The following is an 18,423-nucleotide window of genomic DNA, read 5'->3' as shown; positions in this document are numbered from 1 at the left end:
TATTAACTTATTGAAAATTTATTCGGGTCTTCTATACGACAGTTGTATAACATAAACCAAGTCATATAAAAACCAACGGTTTAAAGTTTACTAAGACTGTATCCCTGCCCTCAAAGAACTCACAACCAGGTAGAAAAAGGAGACAAGCTGAGTAACAGGCAGTTGTTTTATAATGTGATAAGTGCTCTGACAGAGTTCAGCAGAAGGGGCACCTGATTCAAGATTTCTGGAGATGTTAATGCCTAAGGTAGGACCTAAAGTTCTCTAGAAGTTGTTCATGGAAGTGAGAAGGAGACAGGGCTTGGAGAAGGGTGATGTTGGCAGAAACAAGTACAGAGTCTCTTGGCTGAATATGAGTGGACAGCAGGGGTATCGCTGAGGGATGAGGTCAAGAGAAGTAAACAGGAGCTTGTTCATGAAAGCCCCTACATGCTGTGTTAAGGAAGTTTGATCCTGAAAACTATGAAGAGCCAATGAAGGATTTTAATCAGGGGATTGTTTTTTTTTTTTTTTTGCGGTATGCGGGCCTCTCACTGTTGTGGCCTCCCCCGTTGCGGAGCACAGGCTCTGGACGCGCAGGCTCCGGACGCGCAGGCTCAGCGGCCATGGCTCACGGGCCCAGCCGCTCCGCGGCATATGGGATCCTCCCAGACTGGGGCACGAACCCGTATCCCCTGCATCGGCAGGCGGACTCTCAACCACTTGCGCCACCAGGGAGGCCCAGGGGATTGTTTTTTTAAAGATCACTCTGAATGCAAACTGGAGAATAGATTAGAGGGAGTCAAAATAGGATCTAGGAGGCTGTTCAGTAATCCAGGCAAGAGTTGATGATAGATACTTAAATGAATGAATTTCCAAAATTCTGGCAGTAGCACTAAGTAAAGCTAGAGAGAAGCAGGATTCTTGCGACTTTTTTTTAGGTGGAATAGGAGGACTTGGTATTTCAGAAAGTGGGCGAGGGGCAAGGCTAGCCCTGATGGCCAGGACTCTGATTTGGACAACTAACTGGGTTGTGATGCCACTAACTGAGCTGGGAACTTAGTGGAGGAGCAGCCTTGTGGTAAAGATGACGAGTTCCCTTTCTTGGCATATTGAATTTGAGGTGCTTGTGGGCTACAAAGGAGAAGATTGTCCAGAACAGAGTTTACATGGCTCTGGGATTCAACAGAGAGATAAGGGCTGGGTCTTGAACACATGGGGATGTAGTTGAAGTTACTGAAACAGATGAGATGACCTAGAACAGGGTTGAAAATGGAACCCTGATGAATACCAACATTTAAGGAGAGGATAGAAGAAGGAACATGTGCAGAAGACTGAAGAGGAGGAGGAATCAAAGAAGTGAAAGAAAAAACGGAGAAGAGTAATATGGTAATTGCGGGAGGAGCACTTGTAGCAGGAAGGAATGCTCAACCAGAAGGTAAGGATGGAGCATCTGTTAGATCTGACCCTCAAAAGGCTGTATTGCAATGAATTGAAGAGTGTTTGGTAAGGAAATGAAGATTTGACATGAAGATTCTTGCAAGAAGCTAGCCTCTAAAGGGAAAGAAAAATAGGGAGATAGCTCCAGAGAGACATAGGGTGAAGTAAAGTTTTAGCTTTTCTTCCCCCCACCCCCCTTAGGGTAACAAGAAGCTAAACATGATTAAATGCTTGTGGGACAGAATCAAATGGATTTATTGAAGAGATAGGGAAAAGAGGGGCTCACTGATAAAGCAAAGCCATAAGGAGCACAGAGGGAATGAGGGGCAAAGGAGAGGAAATAACCTACCCTTCCTAGTGAGAAAGAGAAGGAAGGGTGCAGCGTTTCTTTGGGTTTTTCAGGGATTATCGTGTTAGTGACAGCAGCAGAAGACTGCTGAGGATCCTGTCCGATTCTTGGTTTTAACTATGGCTAAGGAAGCAAGATCATTTGCTGAGTGAGGAGCTGGGGGAGAGTTGAGAGGGCAGGACTGTGCTGGATTTAAGAAGGATTTAAAAAGTAGTTGTTCCCAGAAATCCACCATAAAGATGCAGATCTCCCTAACAATCCGGGATTTATTTGGATAAAAATTGGAACTCATACAGTCCGCTTAGCAACTGTGTGAGCGTTGACTGTTGTGCTAGACAGAAAGAAATGTCTTAGCTGATTGCATGTCCTTTTCCTCTTACTTCATTGGCTTGCCTCCAGAGGCTGCAAGCTCAAGATAAAAGAACAAACTTTTTAGGAGAGGGGGCAGCTGTTCTAGTGGTTGAGCTCGCTGCAAGAGCGTCCAGGCAGTGACTGTGCTTGGCATTAAAATGCTGCCCTATTCATGGGTCATTTTCATGAAGTCTTATCAGGCCATTTCCCTACCTTTGGTAGTGGATAACTCTTGGGTTGATTATTTACTTCTTCCTTTCACTGGAAATTTACAGCCCTAATTATGAAGTCTCAAATTAGTGTAAGTCAATAGGATGTTGACTCAGGTTAGGTTTACCAATCAGCAACCAAACTATGCCCAACTTTGGCTTTTATTCCTAGGAATGTTACACATGAAGGGAAACGTGACGAATTCCATCTTGGCTATCTTAAGTTTTTTTCCTCCAGTTCTGAAGTCGGGTTTAAAACACTCTAGCACTAACAATCCCATCTTGGTGTCTGTTTCTTAGAGTATCCAAACTAAGATAAATGGTCATATTCTTTATCACATGACCCAGTCCCCCTATCCTCCAACCATAGTTCACTGGATCAAGAGATGGGCACTTGACCAAGAAAAGCTAATTTATCAGCTGGCAGCATTGTGCTTGTGCCCTGGTGCCAAAAGACACCGAGTCAATAAGATTCCCCAAAGAAATATGGAAATGGGAAATTATCCTCTCCCATCCTGAAAGTGGTTAGTCCTGTGAGCAGGGACGGAGATAAGAGAAGTGACTGTATTTGAAGCTCTGAAACAAATTACTTCTTTAATTTCTCCCTTAGCTGCCTGATTTCCCCTCCTAGGCACTATTTCCTCTAATATTTTTTTAATTGTAAGGAGGCACATGCTGTGTGAGCTACAAACTGAGCCTATGTGAACAGATAAGTGTTACAAATCAAAACATGCAGCAAAGTGAATCAGACACATTTAATGGCTTGTGTAATTGTTATTGTGCTGCATGGTAATTAAGGCTTAAATGATCAACAGTTTCCATAAATTAGTGTAATTACTCTTACTTTTGCTTAGTAGCACAGCATTTCTGGGGTTAAGTGGGGGACGTATGGTTGTGGTAACGACAGACAATGCAGATTTATGCTGCAGTTTCCTCCCAAGCTAGAGGCAGGCACTGCAGCATAGTGGGGGCAGGGCGAGGTGCTAACCAGTGTTGTATTCATCTCTTCCTTCTTGCAGAGAAAATGAGGGTTAGGGAGGTAAGGTAACCAGCAAGGCCACACAACTAATTAGTGGCAGGGCTAGGAGTCATGTCAGAGTATACTGAACCCCCAAATCCCAAGCTCATAACACTTGATACCAAAGCAGTTACATTTTCAGTATATATAAAAGCAGTGTAAGTGTGAATGTGAAAGATGTTTGAAGAGACAATATTGCTAGTACCGGAAACTAAGTCGCAGATCTCTAAATCCTTAGTTTTTTTCTATAGTTTGACCAGATTGGTTTCTTGCCAAACGTAAAGGAAAAACTTTTATATGGAGATGGGAATGGGGGGAAGTTTTGAAGCCCAAGAGCACCTAAGGGTAGGTCTAGGAAATGTTCTCCAGTCCGGAGAGAAGAGAATAAATGATGGGGTCTGGTATAAGACTGTGGAAGGGCTTTCTAGAGAATCTGACCTTCTAAAAACCTGTGGCCTGCAAATACCCTACCATGTGTTCCTTTGCTTAAGGGTCCTTACGTAAGCTGCCACTGGAGCTCCAGTGATGGGAAAAAGCAGCAGGACAGACTTCAGGTCACTCGTAGGAAAATTAACAGGCTACTCTAATGCTAATGAGTTCCCCAACTCTGGGCTCTAGGTCATTTCTTCCAAATCACTAAATCACTGAGAATTATGATCGTAATTCCTTGAAGTACTCAGGTGAGGGTGGTTGTGGTGAGGGGCTGAGACGACACTGAAACTACAGGGGTGGGGTATCTCCCTAATTCAGCAATTTGCTTGTCTGCCACGATGAACTAGCCAGTCTGGTTGAACTTGGAACCAACCAGGAACTGAATGAAATGGTAAAGAACTTGGAGGGACAGGTAAGAGAAATGTTTAAAATCAGGTCACCATTAAGTTCCCCTTTAACCCTGAGAATCTGGTTTTGTTCTTCATTGTCTAGGGGGTTCTTTTTTTTTTACCCAAATTAGGCTTTTCTTGATTGAAAAAAAAATGGTGCCGAGAAATCTTTTATTATTTTTTAAATTTTAAAATTTTATTTTTTATACAGCAGGTTCTTATTAGTCATCAATTTTATACACATCAATGTATACATGTCAATCCCAATTGCCCCATTCATCACACCACCACCACCACCCCCGCCGCTTTCCCCCCTTGGTGTCCATACGTTTGTTCTCTACATCTGTGTCTCAACTTGTGCCCTGCAAACCAATTCATGAGAAATCTTTCTAAAAGGCAAACCTTATTTCGTTTTTATTATCTCTTGCTATAATAACTGCGTTGTAACAGCGTTAGTAGATGTTCATCCAGTGCTTTGCTTTTAGTTTCATCTGCTTATTACAAGATTAAGAGTTTGACTACTTTGAATGTATATATCTGGAATATATCCTAATATTTATCAACTACCCATCTGCCCTATTCCCCACCTCTCCTATTCATCTGTATACTTTTGATTCTCTGAATTTGTCTCTCCTGTCAACCACTGGGCAATATACACAGTGGTCCAGGTCCCTAAACACCATTTTTATTTTCATATAACGTACTTATCGTACAACTGATATTGATACGTAGTATATTTATAAGTACTTTTTATTTTACAAATCATTCCAATATATTTTACCTTATTTGGTCCTGCCAGCAAAATAGACATCAAACACTGACAGAGCCAGGCACTGTACCAGCCTTACTTTATACTTTTGTATGTGTTTTCAGTTAATCTATAACAAGCTTAGAAGATAGGTATTATTTCCACTTTTACAATAAAGAAGTTAAGCTCTGAGAGATTTATAAACTTTACTGAAATGGAGTCACCATAGAGGCGATATAGCATAGTGGTTAGATGCACAAGACTCTAGATCCAGACTGCTTAGACTTAAATCCCGATCTGTTACCTATTAGTTATATCACCCTGGGCAATTTCTTACCACCTCTATGCCTCTGTTTCCTCATTGGTAAAATAGGAATAATAATAGCATCTACTTAATAGGGTTGTTGTGAGCATTAAATGAACGTATATATCTATAGCTCTTAGAACGGTGTCTGATACATGGCCAGTGCTATTAGAAGGCTAGCTATGATTATTATAGGCAATAATATATTTGGATTCAAATCCAAGTCTGTTAGACTATAAAAACAATACAGTTAATTAAAGCAGTTGTTCTCATTTTACATATCAGAAAGCTGAAGACGTCAAAGACGTTAAGTAACTTAAATGGCAAGATACAGTGATTTTACACTGTAATACACTGAATGAGTTCAAACTACATTATTGTATAAGTTGAGTCAAAAAGTAGAAAACAATATTAGGAAATTGAATCCAGCAATGTATGAAAGAAGAATAATATATCACAACCAAGTGGGCTTTATCCCAAGTGTGCAAGGCTCATTCAACCTTCAAAAATCAATGAGAGTAATTCAGCATATACTGATTATATCAACATATGCAAGAAGCATTTGACAAAATTCAATATCCATCATGACAAAAATGCTTAACAAACTAGGAATATATGGAAACTTCCTCAATCTGATAAAGGACATTTACAAAGAACCTACTGCTAATACCATATTTAATGGTGAAAGACTGAATACTTTCCCCTTAAGATCAGGAACCAGGCAAAGATGTCTACTCTCTTTGTATGTGTGTGTTAAGTATATCATTTGTTCCTTACTTCTGATTATAAAAATTTTATCTTCTTTGTGGATAATTCTTAAAGTTGATAAAATGCCAAAGAATAAATTAAAAATCACCCATAAATCCACAAGAGCTCTATACATATGTATGTTATAAAATTAGAGCTATGCTATTTTATGAATTTTCTTTTTATCCACACATTATAAACATCTTCCATGTCATTAATATTTTTGTTATTTCTAATGGTCAGATAGCTTGCCTTTGAATGGATTGTTTCATGATTTGTCTAAATAACCCCTGTTGTTTGAAATCCAGGTTTTTCCCATGAAAAAATAAATAACACTGCTAGTAATGGGACTTTACCTGATTCATCCTCATGAACATTCTTGTAGTTTTGGGTGTGTGGAACACTTTGAGTTCTGTGCCACCATCATGATTTTCCCTTGTTTCCCACCCCCCTTTTTTTGGTGCTTTCATTGTCTTTTACTGATTGTGCTTCTTGTCTTTCACCCTTTGTAATAATGATCATAGTGCTGTGCTGTCTAATATGATAGTTACTAGCCCTATATGAATACTTAAGTTTACATTAATTAAAATCATATAAATTAAAAGTCAGTTTCTCGGGCACTCTAAATCCGTTTCAGGTGCTCGATGGCCACATGCGGGTAGTGGTTCCTGTATTTGACAGCATAGATATACAATATTTTTCCATCTTCACACAAGTGCTCCATCCTTCTCTCTGGATAGCAGCTTCTGCTGCTGCTGTGCTGTAACTTCTGCATGGATATCGTTCTTTTTTTAAAAAAATAATTAATTAATTAATTAATTTTTGGCTGCATTGGGTCTTCGTTGCTGTGCGTGGGCTTTCTTTTTAGTTGCAGTGAGCGGGCCTCTCATTGTGGTGGCCTCTCTCGTCTTGGAGCACCAGCTCTAGGCGCGCGGGCTCTAGAGCGCAGGCTCAGTAGTTGTGGCGCACGGGCCTAGTTGCTCTGCAGCATGTGGGATCTTCCTGAACCAGGGCTCAAACCCGTTTCCCCTGCATTGGCAGGCGGATTCCTAACCACTGCGCTACCAGGGAAGCCCCACAGATGTGGTTCTGATTTATCATGACAGGACTTAGCGTGAACTCTATATTTTATAACTCTTTGACTTTGTAACTCTAATCAAATCATCTGTGTTCCTTATATCTCTTAGTTCACATCCTCTAGGATCTGATTGGCTCAACACACATAGATCGGTTCCCTCTCCACTCCAAATTATATGTTCCCCCTTTTTTTTCCAGCTTTATTGAGGTATAACTGACAAAATTGAATGTATTTAAGATATATTTTGATATATGTATACATTGTGAAATAATTACCACAGTCAAGCTCATTAACCTATCTATTACCTCCCATAGTTATGTTTTTTTTTCCTTTTTTTGGTGAGAACAATTAAGGTGTATTCTCTTAGCAAATTTCAAATATACAATACTAATATACAATATTAGTACTATAGTCACCATGCTGTACATTAGATCTCCAGAACTTACTCATCTTGCATAACTGAAACTTTGTATCCTTTGACCAACATTTTCCCATGTCTCCCACCCACTCAGTCCTTGGTGCCCACCAGTCTGTCCTCTGCTTCTGTGAGTTCTGTTTTTTCATATTTCACTTAGCATAATGTCATTCAGGTTCATCCACGTTGTCGAAAATGACAGGATTTCCTTCTTTGTTAAAGCTGAATAACATTGCATTGTGTGTGTGTATATAAACCTTACCCATATTTTCCTTATCCATTCATTGATTGATGGTCACTAGGTTATTTCTCTCTTGGATATTGTGAATAATGCTGAAATGAACATGAGAGTGCAGATATCTCAAGATACTGATTTCATTTCCTTTGGGTATACACACAGAAGTGGGATTGTTGGGTCATATGGTAGTTATATTTTCAATTTTTTGAGGAACCTCCATACTGTTTGCCATAATGGCCTTACCAGTTTACATTACCATGAACAGCATACAAGGGCTCTCTCTTCTCCATATTCTTGCCAACACTTATCTTTTGTCTTTTTGATAATAACCATTCTAACAGGTGTGAGTTTTGTAAAATCATTGTGCATTTTGCAAATCATTGTGGTTTTTGATTTGCATTTCCCTGATGCCTAGTGATGTTGAATACCTTTTCATGTACCCATTAGCCCTTCATATATTGTCTTTTGAGAAATGTCTATTCATGTCCTCTGCCCATTTTTAAATTAGGCTTTTGTTTTCTTGCTATTGAGTTGTGTTAGTTCCTTCTGTTTTTGGATATTAAACCCTTACCATGTATATGATTTGCATATATTTTCTCTCATTCTGTAGGTTGTCTGTTCACTCTGTTGTTTCCTTTGCTGTGCAGAAGCTTTTCTGCTTGATACAATTGCATTGTCTATCTTTGTTTTGTTTTTTTTTTTGGCGGTACGTGGGCCTCTCACTGTTGTGGCCTCTCCCATTGCGGAGCACAGGCTCTGGACGCGCAGGCCCAGCGGCCATGGCTCATGGGCCCACCAGCTGCTCTGCGGCATGTGGGATCTTCTGGGACCGGGGCACGAACCCATGTCCCCTGCATTGGCAGGCGGACTCTCAACCACTGCGCCACCAGGGAAGCCCTGTCTTTGCTTTTATTGCCTGTGCTTTTTGGGGTCATATCCAAAAAGTCATTGCCCAGACTGATGTCAAGAAACTTTATGCCTATGTTTTCTTCTAGGAGTTTTACAGTTTCAGGTCTCACATTTAAGTCCTTAATCCATTTTGAATTGATTTTGTATATGGTGTGAGAGAGATATACAAAATAAAATTGGGTAGGGGTCCAGTTTTATTCCTCTTCATGTGATTCCCAGCACCATTTATTTAAAAAACTACTCTTTCTTGGGCTTCCCTGATGGCACAGTGGTTAAGAATCCACCTGCTGGGCTTCCCTGGTGGCGCAGTGGTTGAGAGTCCGCCTGCCGATGCAGGGGACACGGGTTTGTGCCCCGGTCTGGGAGGATCCCACGTGCCACGGAGCGGCTGGGCCCGTGGGCCATGGCCGCTGGGCCTGTGCGTCCGGAGCCTGTGCTCCGCAACGGGAGAGGCCACAGCAGTGAGAGGCTCGTGTACCGCAAAAAAAAGAATCCACCTGCCAAGCAGGGCACACGGGTTCAAGCCCTGGTCCAGGAAGATCCCACATGCCTTGGAGCAACTAAGCCCGTGTACCACAACTACGGAGTCTGTGCTCTAGAGCCCGTAAGCCACAACTACTGAAGCCTGTGCGCCTAGAGCCTATGCTCCACAACAAGAGAAACCACCGCAATGAGAAGCCTGCGCACCTCAGCAAAGAGTAGCCCCCACTCGCCACAACCAGAGTAAAGCCTGCACGCAGCAACGAAGACCCAACACAGCCAAAAATAAAACAAAATAAATAAATTAAAACTAGCCTTTCCTCATTGTGTATTCTTGGTACCTTTGTGGAAGATCAGTTGACTATGAATGTCTGGATTTACTTCTGGGCTCTCTATTCTGTTCCATTCATCTATATGTCTTTATAACAGTACCATATTGTCTTGATTACTACAGCTTTGTGGTATATGTTGAAATCAGGTAGTGTGATGTTTCCATCTTTGTTGTTCTTGCTCAAGATTGATTTGGCTATTCAGGGTCTTTTGTGGTTACATATGAATTTCAGGATTGTTTTTTCTATTTCTGTGAAAAATACCTTTGGGATTTGATAGGGATTGTGTTGAATCTCTAGATTGCTTTAGGTAGTATGGACATTTTAACAATATTAATTCTTCCAGTTCATGAACACAGGGTATCTTTCCATTTATTTATGTCATTTTTCATCAGTGTTTTATAGTTTTCAGTGTACAGATATTTTACCTCCTTGGCTAAATTTCTTCCTAAGTATTTTCTTGTTTTTGATAAATACGCCCATTCCCACTAGTTCTATTTAATGTCATAGTGGAAGTCCTAGCAAGTACAGTAAGACAAGAAAATAAATAAAAGGTGTTCAGACTGGAAAGAAACTATCTTTCTTTGTAGATGACATGATTGTGTATGTAAAAACTCCCAATGAATTCACAAAACAGCTCCTAGAACTGATAAGTGCTTTTAGTAGAATACAAGGTCAACTTTTTAAAAATCACTTTTATTTCTATACACTAACAGAGAACAGTTGGAAACCATTAAACTTTTTTTTTTTTTTTTTTGTGGTACACAGGCCTCTCACTGTTGTGGCCTCTCCCGTTGCGGAGCACAGGCTCCAGACGCGCAGGCTCAGCGGCCATGGCTCACGGGCCCAGCCGCTCCACGGCATGTGGGATCCTCCCGGACTGGGGCACGAACCCGTGTCCCCTGCATCGGCAGGCGGACTGACTCCCAACCACTGCGCCACCAGGGAAGCCCCATTAAACTTTTGAAGTACCATTTATAATAGCTCCAAAGGAAAAAATTTTTAAAGGACTATTTAGGTATAAGTCTAACACAATATGTACAGGATCTATATGCTGAAAACTACAAAATGCTGATGAAAGAAATCAAAGATGACCAAAAGAAATGAAGAAACATACTGTGTGCATGGATTGGAAGACTCAGTACTGTTAAGATACCAATTCTCCCCAAACTGACCTATAGATTTAATGCAGTCTCAATCAAAATCTCAGCTAGATTTATTGTAGATACAGACAAGCTGATTCTAAAATTTATATGGCAAGGTAAAATTGGAATAACAAAAGCACTATTGAAAAAGTTGGAAGACTCATACTACCCAATTTTAAGATATACTTACTGTAAGCTAAAATTATCACGGCAGTGTAATATCAGTGAAAAAGTAGGTACATAGAGCTGTGGGACAGAAAAGAGAATCTAGAAATAGACACACAAATATAGTAATTGCTTTTTTTTTAAGGTGCAAAGACAATTCAGTGGAGAAGGATAATCTTTTCAATAAATGGTGCTGGACCACCTGAACACGTTCATACCAAAAAAGAAATTAAGTCAGAACTGATCACAGACCAAAATTGAAAGGTAAAACTCTTACAAGTAAATGTAGGAGAAACTCTTCATGACCTGGTGTTAGACAAAGAGTTCTTAGATAGAGCACCGTCCATAAAAGAAAACAATTGATAAACTGGCCTTCATGGTGTTAAGAACTTTTGTTCCACAAAATATACTGTTAGAATATAAAGAAGATATATGAATGACAAATAAGCACATGAAAAAATGCTCAACATTATTATTCATTATAGAAATGCAAATTAAAACCAGAATGAGATCCCATTATATATTTCAGAATGGCTAAATTAAAATACTGATAATACCAGGTGCTCATGAGGATATGGAGCAAATGGAACTCCCATACATTGCTGGTGGGACTGCAAAATGATACAGCCAGTCTGGAAGACAATTTGTCAGTTTCTTTAAAAGTCAAACATACACCACCCATGTAATCCAGTATTTTTCCTATAGAAATAAACTTACGTTCACACAAAAACCTGTGCACAAATGTTTGTGGTAGCATTGTTCACAATCACCAAAACCTAGAAAGAACCCAAAGTCCTTCAGTGGGTGAATGGATAAACTAGTTGTGGTATATCCACTCAGTGGAATTCTATTCAATAAATAAAAGAACATTTTTATGCATGCAGCAAAATGGATAAATCTCAAATGTAGTGTGCTAAGTAAAAGAAGCCAGTCTTGTGATGATATGCTGTATGATTCCATGTCCGTGACATTCTGGAAAAGGCAAATTATGGGAATAGAGAACAGATCAGCAGGAGTTAAGGGGAAGAGGAAGATATGAGTTAAAAAAAAAAGGGTGTTCTGTATACTATTTGTGGAGGTGGTAACAAGATGCCATAAGCCTATGTTAAAACTCATACAACTTAAGCCCCCAAAATGAATTCTACTCTATGTAAATTTTTAAAAATAATAAAAATACTTCTTGCCTTGTATGCATTTGTCAAAGCTCGTTTAAATGATACTTAACATGTTTTGTGCATTTCACTGTATAAATTTTGCATCACCTAAAAATAAATACTGTAAACAAAAAAGTAAGTGGAGGATGGGAAACACTTAGGTGTTCTGATTAGAAAAAGTATACCTTGAAGTGTGAAAATATAATTGAATTTATTACGGCAAGGGTCCATTTATTCTCCTTTTTAAGCAGATAACCATGTTGTCTGTTTTCTTGACAATACATTGTTGATTCACTGATTGTTACCTAATAATGATGGATAATTTCTAGCCACAAGCTAGGTAAGAGTTCTTTTGTAATCTGTTTTCTACCACATCAATTCCGATTCATCCTATCTCTCATCTTTGCTTTTTGCTCACAATTCTCTCATATGTTGCCAAGGGGAAAAAACTCAAGCTGGGGAAAAATCTGTTTTGAGTGTACTCTATGAATTTGTTACACTTAAGATCTAATTATAAATTATTGCTCGACTAGCAGAAGCAATTCACACTGTATTGGTTGTGATCATCTTTGAACGTTGTAAAATAACAAATTAGCAGGGGCTTTATCTTAAACATTATAGATTCTTTGCAGTTCTTTGAATTGAATGGATATATTTTAGCACTTTGCTATGGGTGACAGTAGATGATGTCAGATTAAATTTAAATTGACATCCTCTCAATGTTTATCTCTAGTGCATATGCAATTTCTTCTGTACCAGAGAACCTTTCAGAGGCATTCTGTCAATACAGCTACCTGACAGTCATTTGTATTTGTAAACTGTGCATTTGGCACCTGCTGGCCTCTGTTGCACTGGAGCTAGTGGGGAGCCAAAATGGGTGTACAATGAAGTTATTGGCGTTACATCTCAGTGGGAGTTATTGAAGAGAAGAAACAGCACTTGCAGGACCTCAGGAGAGGATAAAAAGAAAAAGAAACTGGTAATATTAACACAAGCCAGGTATGCTACCAAAAAAGCAGTGATTTAAAAAGTCAGTTCTATTGAAGGAATTAAAGTGTTTGTGGACCTGCATTTTAATTCTTGTAATAGATATGAAAAACAAAGTGTTTCTATTTAAAAATATAATGAATTTTAATTGATCTCGGTAGAGGACAATTCATATGAGCAGAAATATAAATTAAAACAATGGAAAAAATGCTTAATTTCTGAAGAAATGGAAATTAAAGTGCTGGTGTCTTTTACTTATCAAATTAGTGAAACAAATTTTAATAAAGACAAATGTGCTGGCAAGACTTCAGAGAACAGGTAGGCAAGTAGCAGTAAATATCGATGTTTTGTGCCTATAATTTGCCCACACTTTGTTTAAAGTTCTTATTCTTTAACTCATTACTCCTACTTTACCAGATACAACTCAAGGAAATAATTATGAAGAAAAAACGGCTGCTATATAAATCTGCTTAGCTTTATATTGGTCTGTTTTGCTACAGTGCATGTTTCTGTACTGCAGATTTGCTCATTACAATGATTGGGAATTATGGGAATGATGTCAAGTATATAGTGAGTTGTGTTGGTTCATGTTATATTCCTCAGAATAGTATGAAGCCACCAAAGAAAGCTTTTTCACCATAAAAGACAATGCCTTAGTGGTATATGAAGACATTAAAAAAAACAAAAAGCCACTTTCATGGCTTTGAGAAGTGCTTTGCTTTTCAGTGTTAAGCTGTGAACACTGTGAAACCGCCTGTGTGGTTGAAGAAGTTGTGAAGAAATTTCCTCCTCTGTTTAAGAAAAATATGAAAAAGCTACACCCTGGTTTAGATTATTTTAATAAAATTGGTTGTGCTGGCAGTGAACGCCCTCAAGGACCTACATACATCTCAAAAGAGGACTGCTAAGCTCCAGGTTAAGGTTACGTAGGGTCACCTGGCTGACACAGGGCTCAAATGCTGGAGGAGGCTGAAGGGTGCTAACATTTTTGCTCTAGGCTCTTAGTAGTACTCTGGTTACAAAGCTACATAGTTTTAAGTGGTTAGTCCCTAACACTATTTTTCCCTTGAGCCCCTATTATTTTTAGTGTAATTTTGCAGAACATAAAGTTTTGCAGTTATATATATTAAGGAAAATATATTAATGCCCAACAGTAAGGGAGTAAGTCTTAGGACAGCATCTTGATAGACTCTGATGCATCTGTTACAGTAAGCATAGAAAAATGTCTATAAAACAAATGCAAGCATTAGAACACAAAATTGAGTATCTACATACCATGATTACAATTGTGTCAAAATGTTTGACATGTACCTAGCCTGTTAATAGTTATGGTAGGATGGTGGGATTGTAGGTTAAGTTTTTCAAAAAATTGTTTTTAATGTTGTGAAGTTGGTAAAATAGATGTAAGTCCATTTAAATAGTTTAAGCTAAATTTTTATTTTACTTTGGTTTTAGAATTCCTGGAAAACTCAAGCAGTTTGTATTTGACTTACATTCTGGAAAACTACACAGAGAATTCCATCATGGTCCTGACCCAACTGATACAGCCCCAGGACAGGTAGGACTCTTGTTTTTCAGTGGGAACTCTTTTTCTTTTTCAATTAGTCTTGAGGAGACTCTGAAGCTCTTGCATAGGCTTGAGTTTCTGCCCCAAATGTCTTTGTAAAGAAATTCTGAACAAACTCTAGATAATATACAAATTATTTTCCTTTAAAAATTTTAAACCTTCAGAGAAGTTGCAGGAATATTACAATATAGTTTCTTGATCATATAAATGAAGGTTGTCTAAGTCCTTTGTGGAAAATGGCTATGAAGGGGTTAAATACAGTTGGCTTCATACAGAAGTAGGAGGTAGGGATTAGAAGCAGGTAATTAGTGAAGAAATCAGTGGATTCCATTAATTGTTCAAGCCTTCCTCTGTGGCTGAGAGATTGACCACACTATAAAGAAAATAATGATTTGATATCCTAAGAGCCCTCATCACTACAGTATTCATAATGCTCAAAACTTAGTTTTATGCAGCTTTTCCATTTGAGATTTAGAATGCTTGACAACTGTTTATCAACACAACTTTATATTTGCTTGATATATAGATACATATTTTTTAACCTGAGGATTTTCTTCTGTTACAAGTAACCTTCTAAACTTCTGTATAAGTTCCACTTAAATATTCCTAAATTTGCATTTTGATGCATTATTGATTTATATCATGTCTATTACCATTATACTGAGAGGGAAGATGATATATACCAAAACTCTTATTGCCTATGCCCAGAACTTCAATCCACTATTTTGTCCAAAGAACCGCATGTAAAAGAAAAATAAAAACTAAGTGAATTTTTCTTTAAGAGTCAAATTAAGTTCAGCGTTAAGAGTTCCTTTTAGAAATCTGATGACATGCTTTTTCCTTGAAATCTGAGGTCAGATTTTCTTTGATAATTAAGCAACTACAGATGCAGGAAAACTTTGTTGGCAGTAACCCAAAGTAGGCCTGCTTAGTATTTTATCAGATTAGGAAAAGATGTAGCTTGCTATTATTATATTATCCTGATTTGTTTCAGCTTCGCCATTAGACACTGAACTCGTTGTATTTATTCATCTTTGCATACTAATACATAGTTGGCACCAAATACACGTTCGTTTCATAGTAATATAGCTTCAGCTTAAACAAAACATCTCAGCAAAAAAATAAAAAATATATTGGGGAAGGGGAACATGACTAATAAGGGAAGTTTGTGGACACACTGCTTCCGATTATAATGGGAATGTGCTTTATATATATATATATATATATATATATATATATATATATATATATATATATATATATATATATATATATATAATGTACTATGTTCCTATGTAAACTACAGGAAATATTAAAGCAATGATAATCATGTTTGTTCTTGAGGAGCTCATGGTGTAGAGATAGGCTACACTGTCTTTTCTCTAAAATTATTGGAAGTCGCTCATATTTCCACTGTATATTTTTATGTACTGTTGGTGTACAAGTAAAATACTACAGAAATTAATTTCTTGCAGTATTGAAGTGTTTTTCTTCCTTACGTCAACTGAGTTTTGATAATTGCTGGCATCCAGGTCTCTATCTTCAGAGTAGGTGTCTTTAATAATCTTAGCAGTCATTTGTAAGAGGGAAGGGTTCTGGCTAACTTAGGGTTATGCTGCCTCTACAGAATATTCTAGGAAAGCAACCAGGTGTCAGGTATTTTGTTTCTCCACCACACCTCAGAACTGTCATCAGGTTCATGGTTAATGGCTCTGTGGCAGCCTTGCCTTGGAGAATCTGAGTTAAGGGCATCTGAAATGGGGAAAGCAAGATTTCAAACTTAACTCTTGTCTTTGGTACATAATAGCTCTATTTTATTGATTATTAAGCAAATAATTAAAGGGCAATTACCATTCATCTAATATTCTTAAAATATTATAACTATAAAATATACTGATGTAAAAATGTTTTATTCTTTCCCTTATAGGAAGTCCAAGATGTAGCAAGCAGTCCACCTGAGAGCTCCTTCCAGAAACTAGCACCCAGTGAATATAGGTATACTTTATTGAGGGATCGAGATGAGCTTTAAAAACTTGGAAAAACAATTTGCAAGCCTTTCAAACAGCAGCATCAACTTACATGGTGGAAATAGTAAACCTATATTTTCATAATTCTATGTGTATTTTTATTTTGAATAAACTGAAAGAAGTTTTGGGCTTTTAATTTTTTTTTTCTCCCTGACTCAAAATGTATTGTCATTTATACAGCCTCTTTTAAAAAATCTGCTAGGGTTAAAAAATAAATGAAAATCAGAGGCCTATCTTTACTTTAAATCTGAGGTCTATCTTTGCTTTAAATCTGTCTTGTAAAATTTTTATAAATCAAGTGAAAGGTGACATTGCCAGAAATATACCATTAACTTGCACTACTAGGTTAGGGAGGACTTAGGGATGTTTCTTGTGTAGTATGTGCTTTTCTTTCTTTTCTTTATATATGATCACCTCTGTTGGTTATTTTAGTTATCACATTTCTCAAAGCTAAGGGGGTACGTATTCTGGATACTTGGGGGGGGAATAAATTAAAATTTTCACACTGTGTACTGTGTTTTACTGATTGGTTGGATATTGCTTATGAAAATTCCATAGTGGGTTTTTTTTTATTCTTAATGTGTAACTTAAACATACTATGAAGAGGAGGAGAGCCATAAGCCAGAACATTTGGCAGGAATTGTCCTTATGAATTAAGAAAAAGAAAATGAAAAGTGTTATTAAATTTCTATGTGTTTGTCTAACAAAGTGTCGTATGGATGGCATTTAAAACTTTGAATAATACCTAAATCTGGGAAAAGGAGATACTAGTGGAACAGATTACCAATATTGAACTAGATGACTTTTAAGGCTCCTCCTATCATGATACTTAAATTTCCAAAGAGAAAAACCAGCAGAGAAAATGTATTTCAGTAATTCTAACCTTCTTCTATCTTGTAGTCTTGTTCTAGTTGTATAGATCAAAAATGAAGACAATAAGGCACATAGGTTGTTTTGTTTTTTCCATTGTAAAATTGTTAGAGGACGCTGCGCCCTATAGATTCCCTGATCTCCTAGGCCTGCGGTGTAGTCAAATGGGTCCCTGTGCCAGGCCTCAATACTGCCAGGGAACAAAACCAGAGGGAGAGGACCCTCAAGTGTCATATCAGGAAGCCCAATGCCAGAGGACACGTTCAAAATTGGCTTTCCTCTGGGCCTGGGTTGGTGCTATAGGCCAAGAGTCATTTTATACTTAGAGTCTAAGTCAATCCCAGTTTGGGGAAAGATTATTTTTAAGCTTAAAAGGCTGACATGTGCCATTATATGTAGTATGTAATATATGTAACATCTTCCAATTCTTTTAAAATAAATATTTATAATAAATATTTAATGATTGTTATTTTTAAAAATCAGCCTAAAATTCTTAGTTATGCATGACTTACCCATCATTTCATTTAGAATAATAAATGTTGTTAACCAGGTAGTAAGGGGCATGTTTAGTAGAAGATGCTAGAAAAGCAGGACAGAGCTTCCTAAAGGTTGGGCCTTAGTTCTGTTCTCTTCATTGCTTTTAATCATTAACGTTGAAATCAGAGCTACAGTCTTCAGGTCAGAAGATGGACCAAATGTGAGGTGGTCAGAATGAAAATTTACAAACATTAAACTAGCACACAAAACCAAAAGCAGCACCTGCAGTTGACTGGAATAAATTTGTAATCCTGTAATTGGCTTTTAAAAAATAGTAAACAAAAGATAACACTTAAGAATTGTGTTGCACAGCATTGGTTTTAGAGTAGTTATTATGATAAAGGCCTCAAGGAGCACATGTTCAATGTGATCTAAGGTAACTGAGTGGCTGTTAAAAAAGTGAGTGGATCTGAGACTTTATTTAGCATTCATGCATATGGGGACTTAAGCTCTAGCCCTGCCACTATCACTGTCTTCTCTAGAGTATGAAGCCACTGAGGACAAGGATACTGAATTGTATGCCTATATCTCCAGTGTCTAGCATTTCTGGACACTT

The 18,423-nt window shown here is 37.9% G+C and overlaps 1 protein-coding gene across 1 annotated transcript in view; it reads left to right on the top strand.

The window, feature by feature from the left end:
• Window positions 1–16,596, top strand: part of ERP44 (endoplasmic reticulum protein 44) — an 88,297-nt gene extending 71,701 nt beyond the window's left edge. Inside the window, exons 11-12 of the mRNA XM_060101359.1 lie at window positions 14,322–14,424; window positions 16,361–16,596. Coding sequence (XP_059957342.1) covers window positions 14,322–14,424; window positions 16,361–16,462 — 205 coding nt within the window. The 3' untranslated portion in view covers window positions 16,463–16,596. The remainder of the gene's footprint in view (window positions 1–14,321; window positions 14,425–16,360) is intronic.
• Window positions 16,597–18,423: the final 1,827 nt, after the last annotated feature.

This window comes from Mesoplodon densirostris, chromosome 6 (genome assembly GCF_025265405.1).
Source record: "Mesoplodon densirostris isolate mMesDen1 chromosome 6, mMesDen1 primary haplotype, whole genome shotgun sequence".
In the NCBI taxonomy this organism is placed as follows: domain Eukaryota; kingdom Metazoa; phylum Chordata; class Mammalia; order Artiodactyla; family Ziphiidae; genus Mesoplodon; species Mesoplodon densirostris.
The sequence above is the reverse complement of the archived record's forward strand: the minus strand, read 5'-3'. Positions and strand labels throughout refer to the sequence as shown.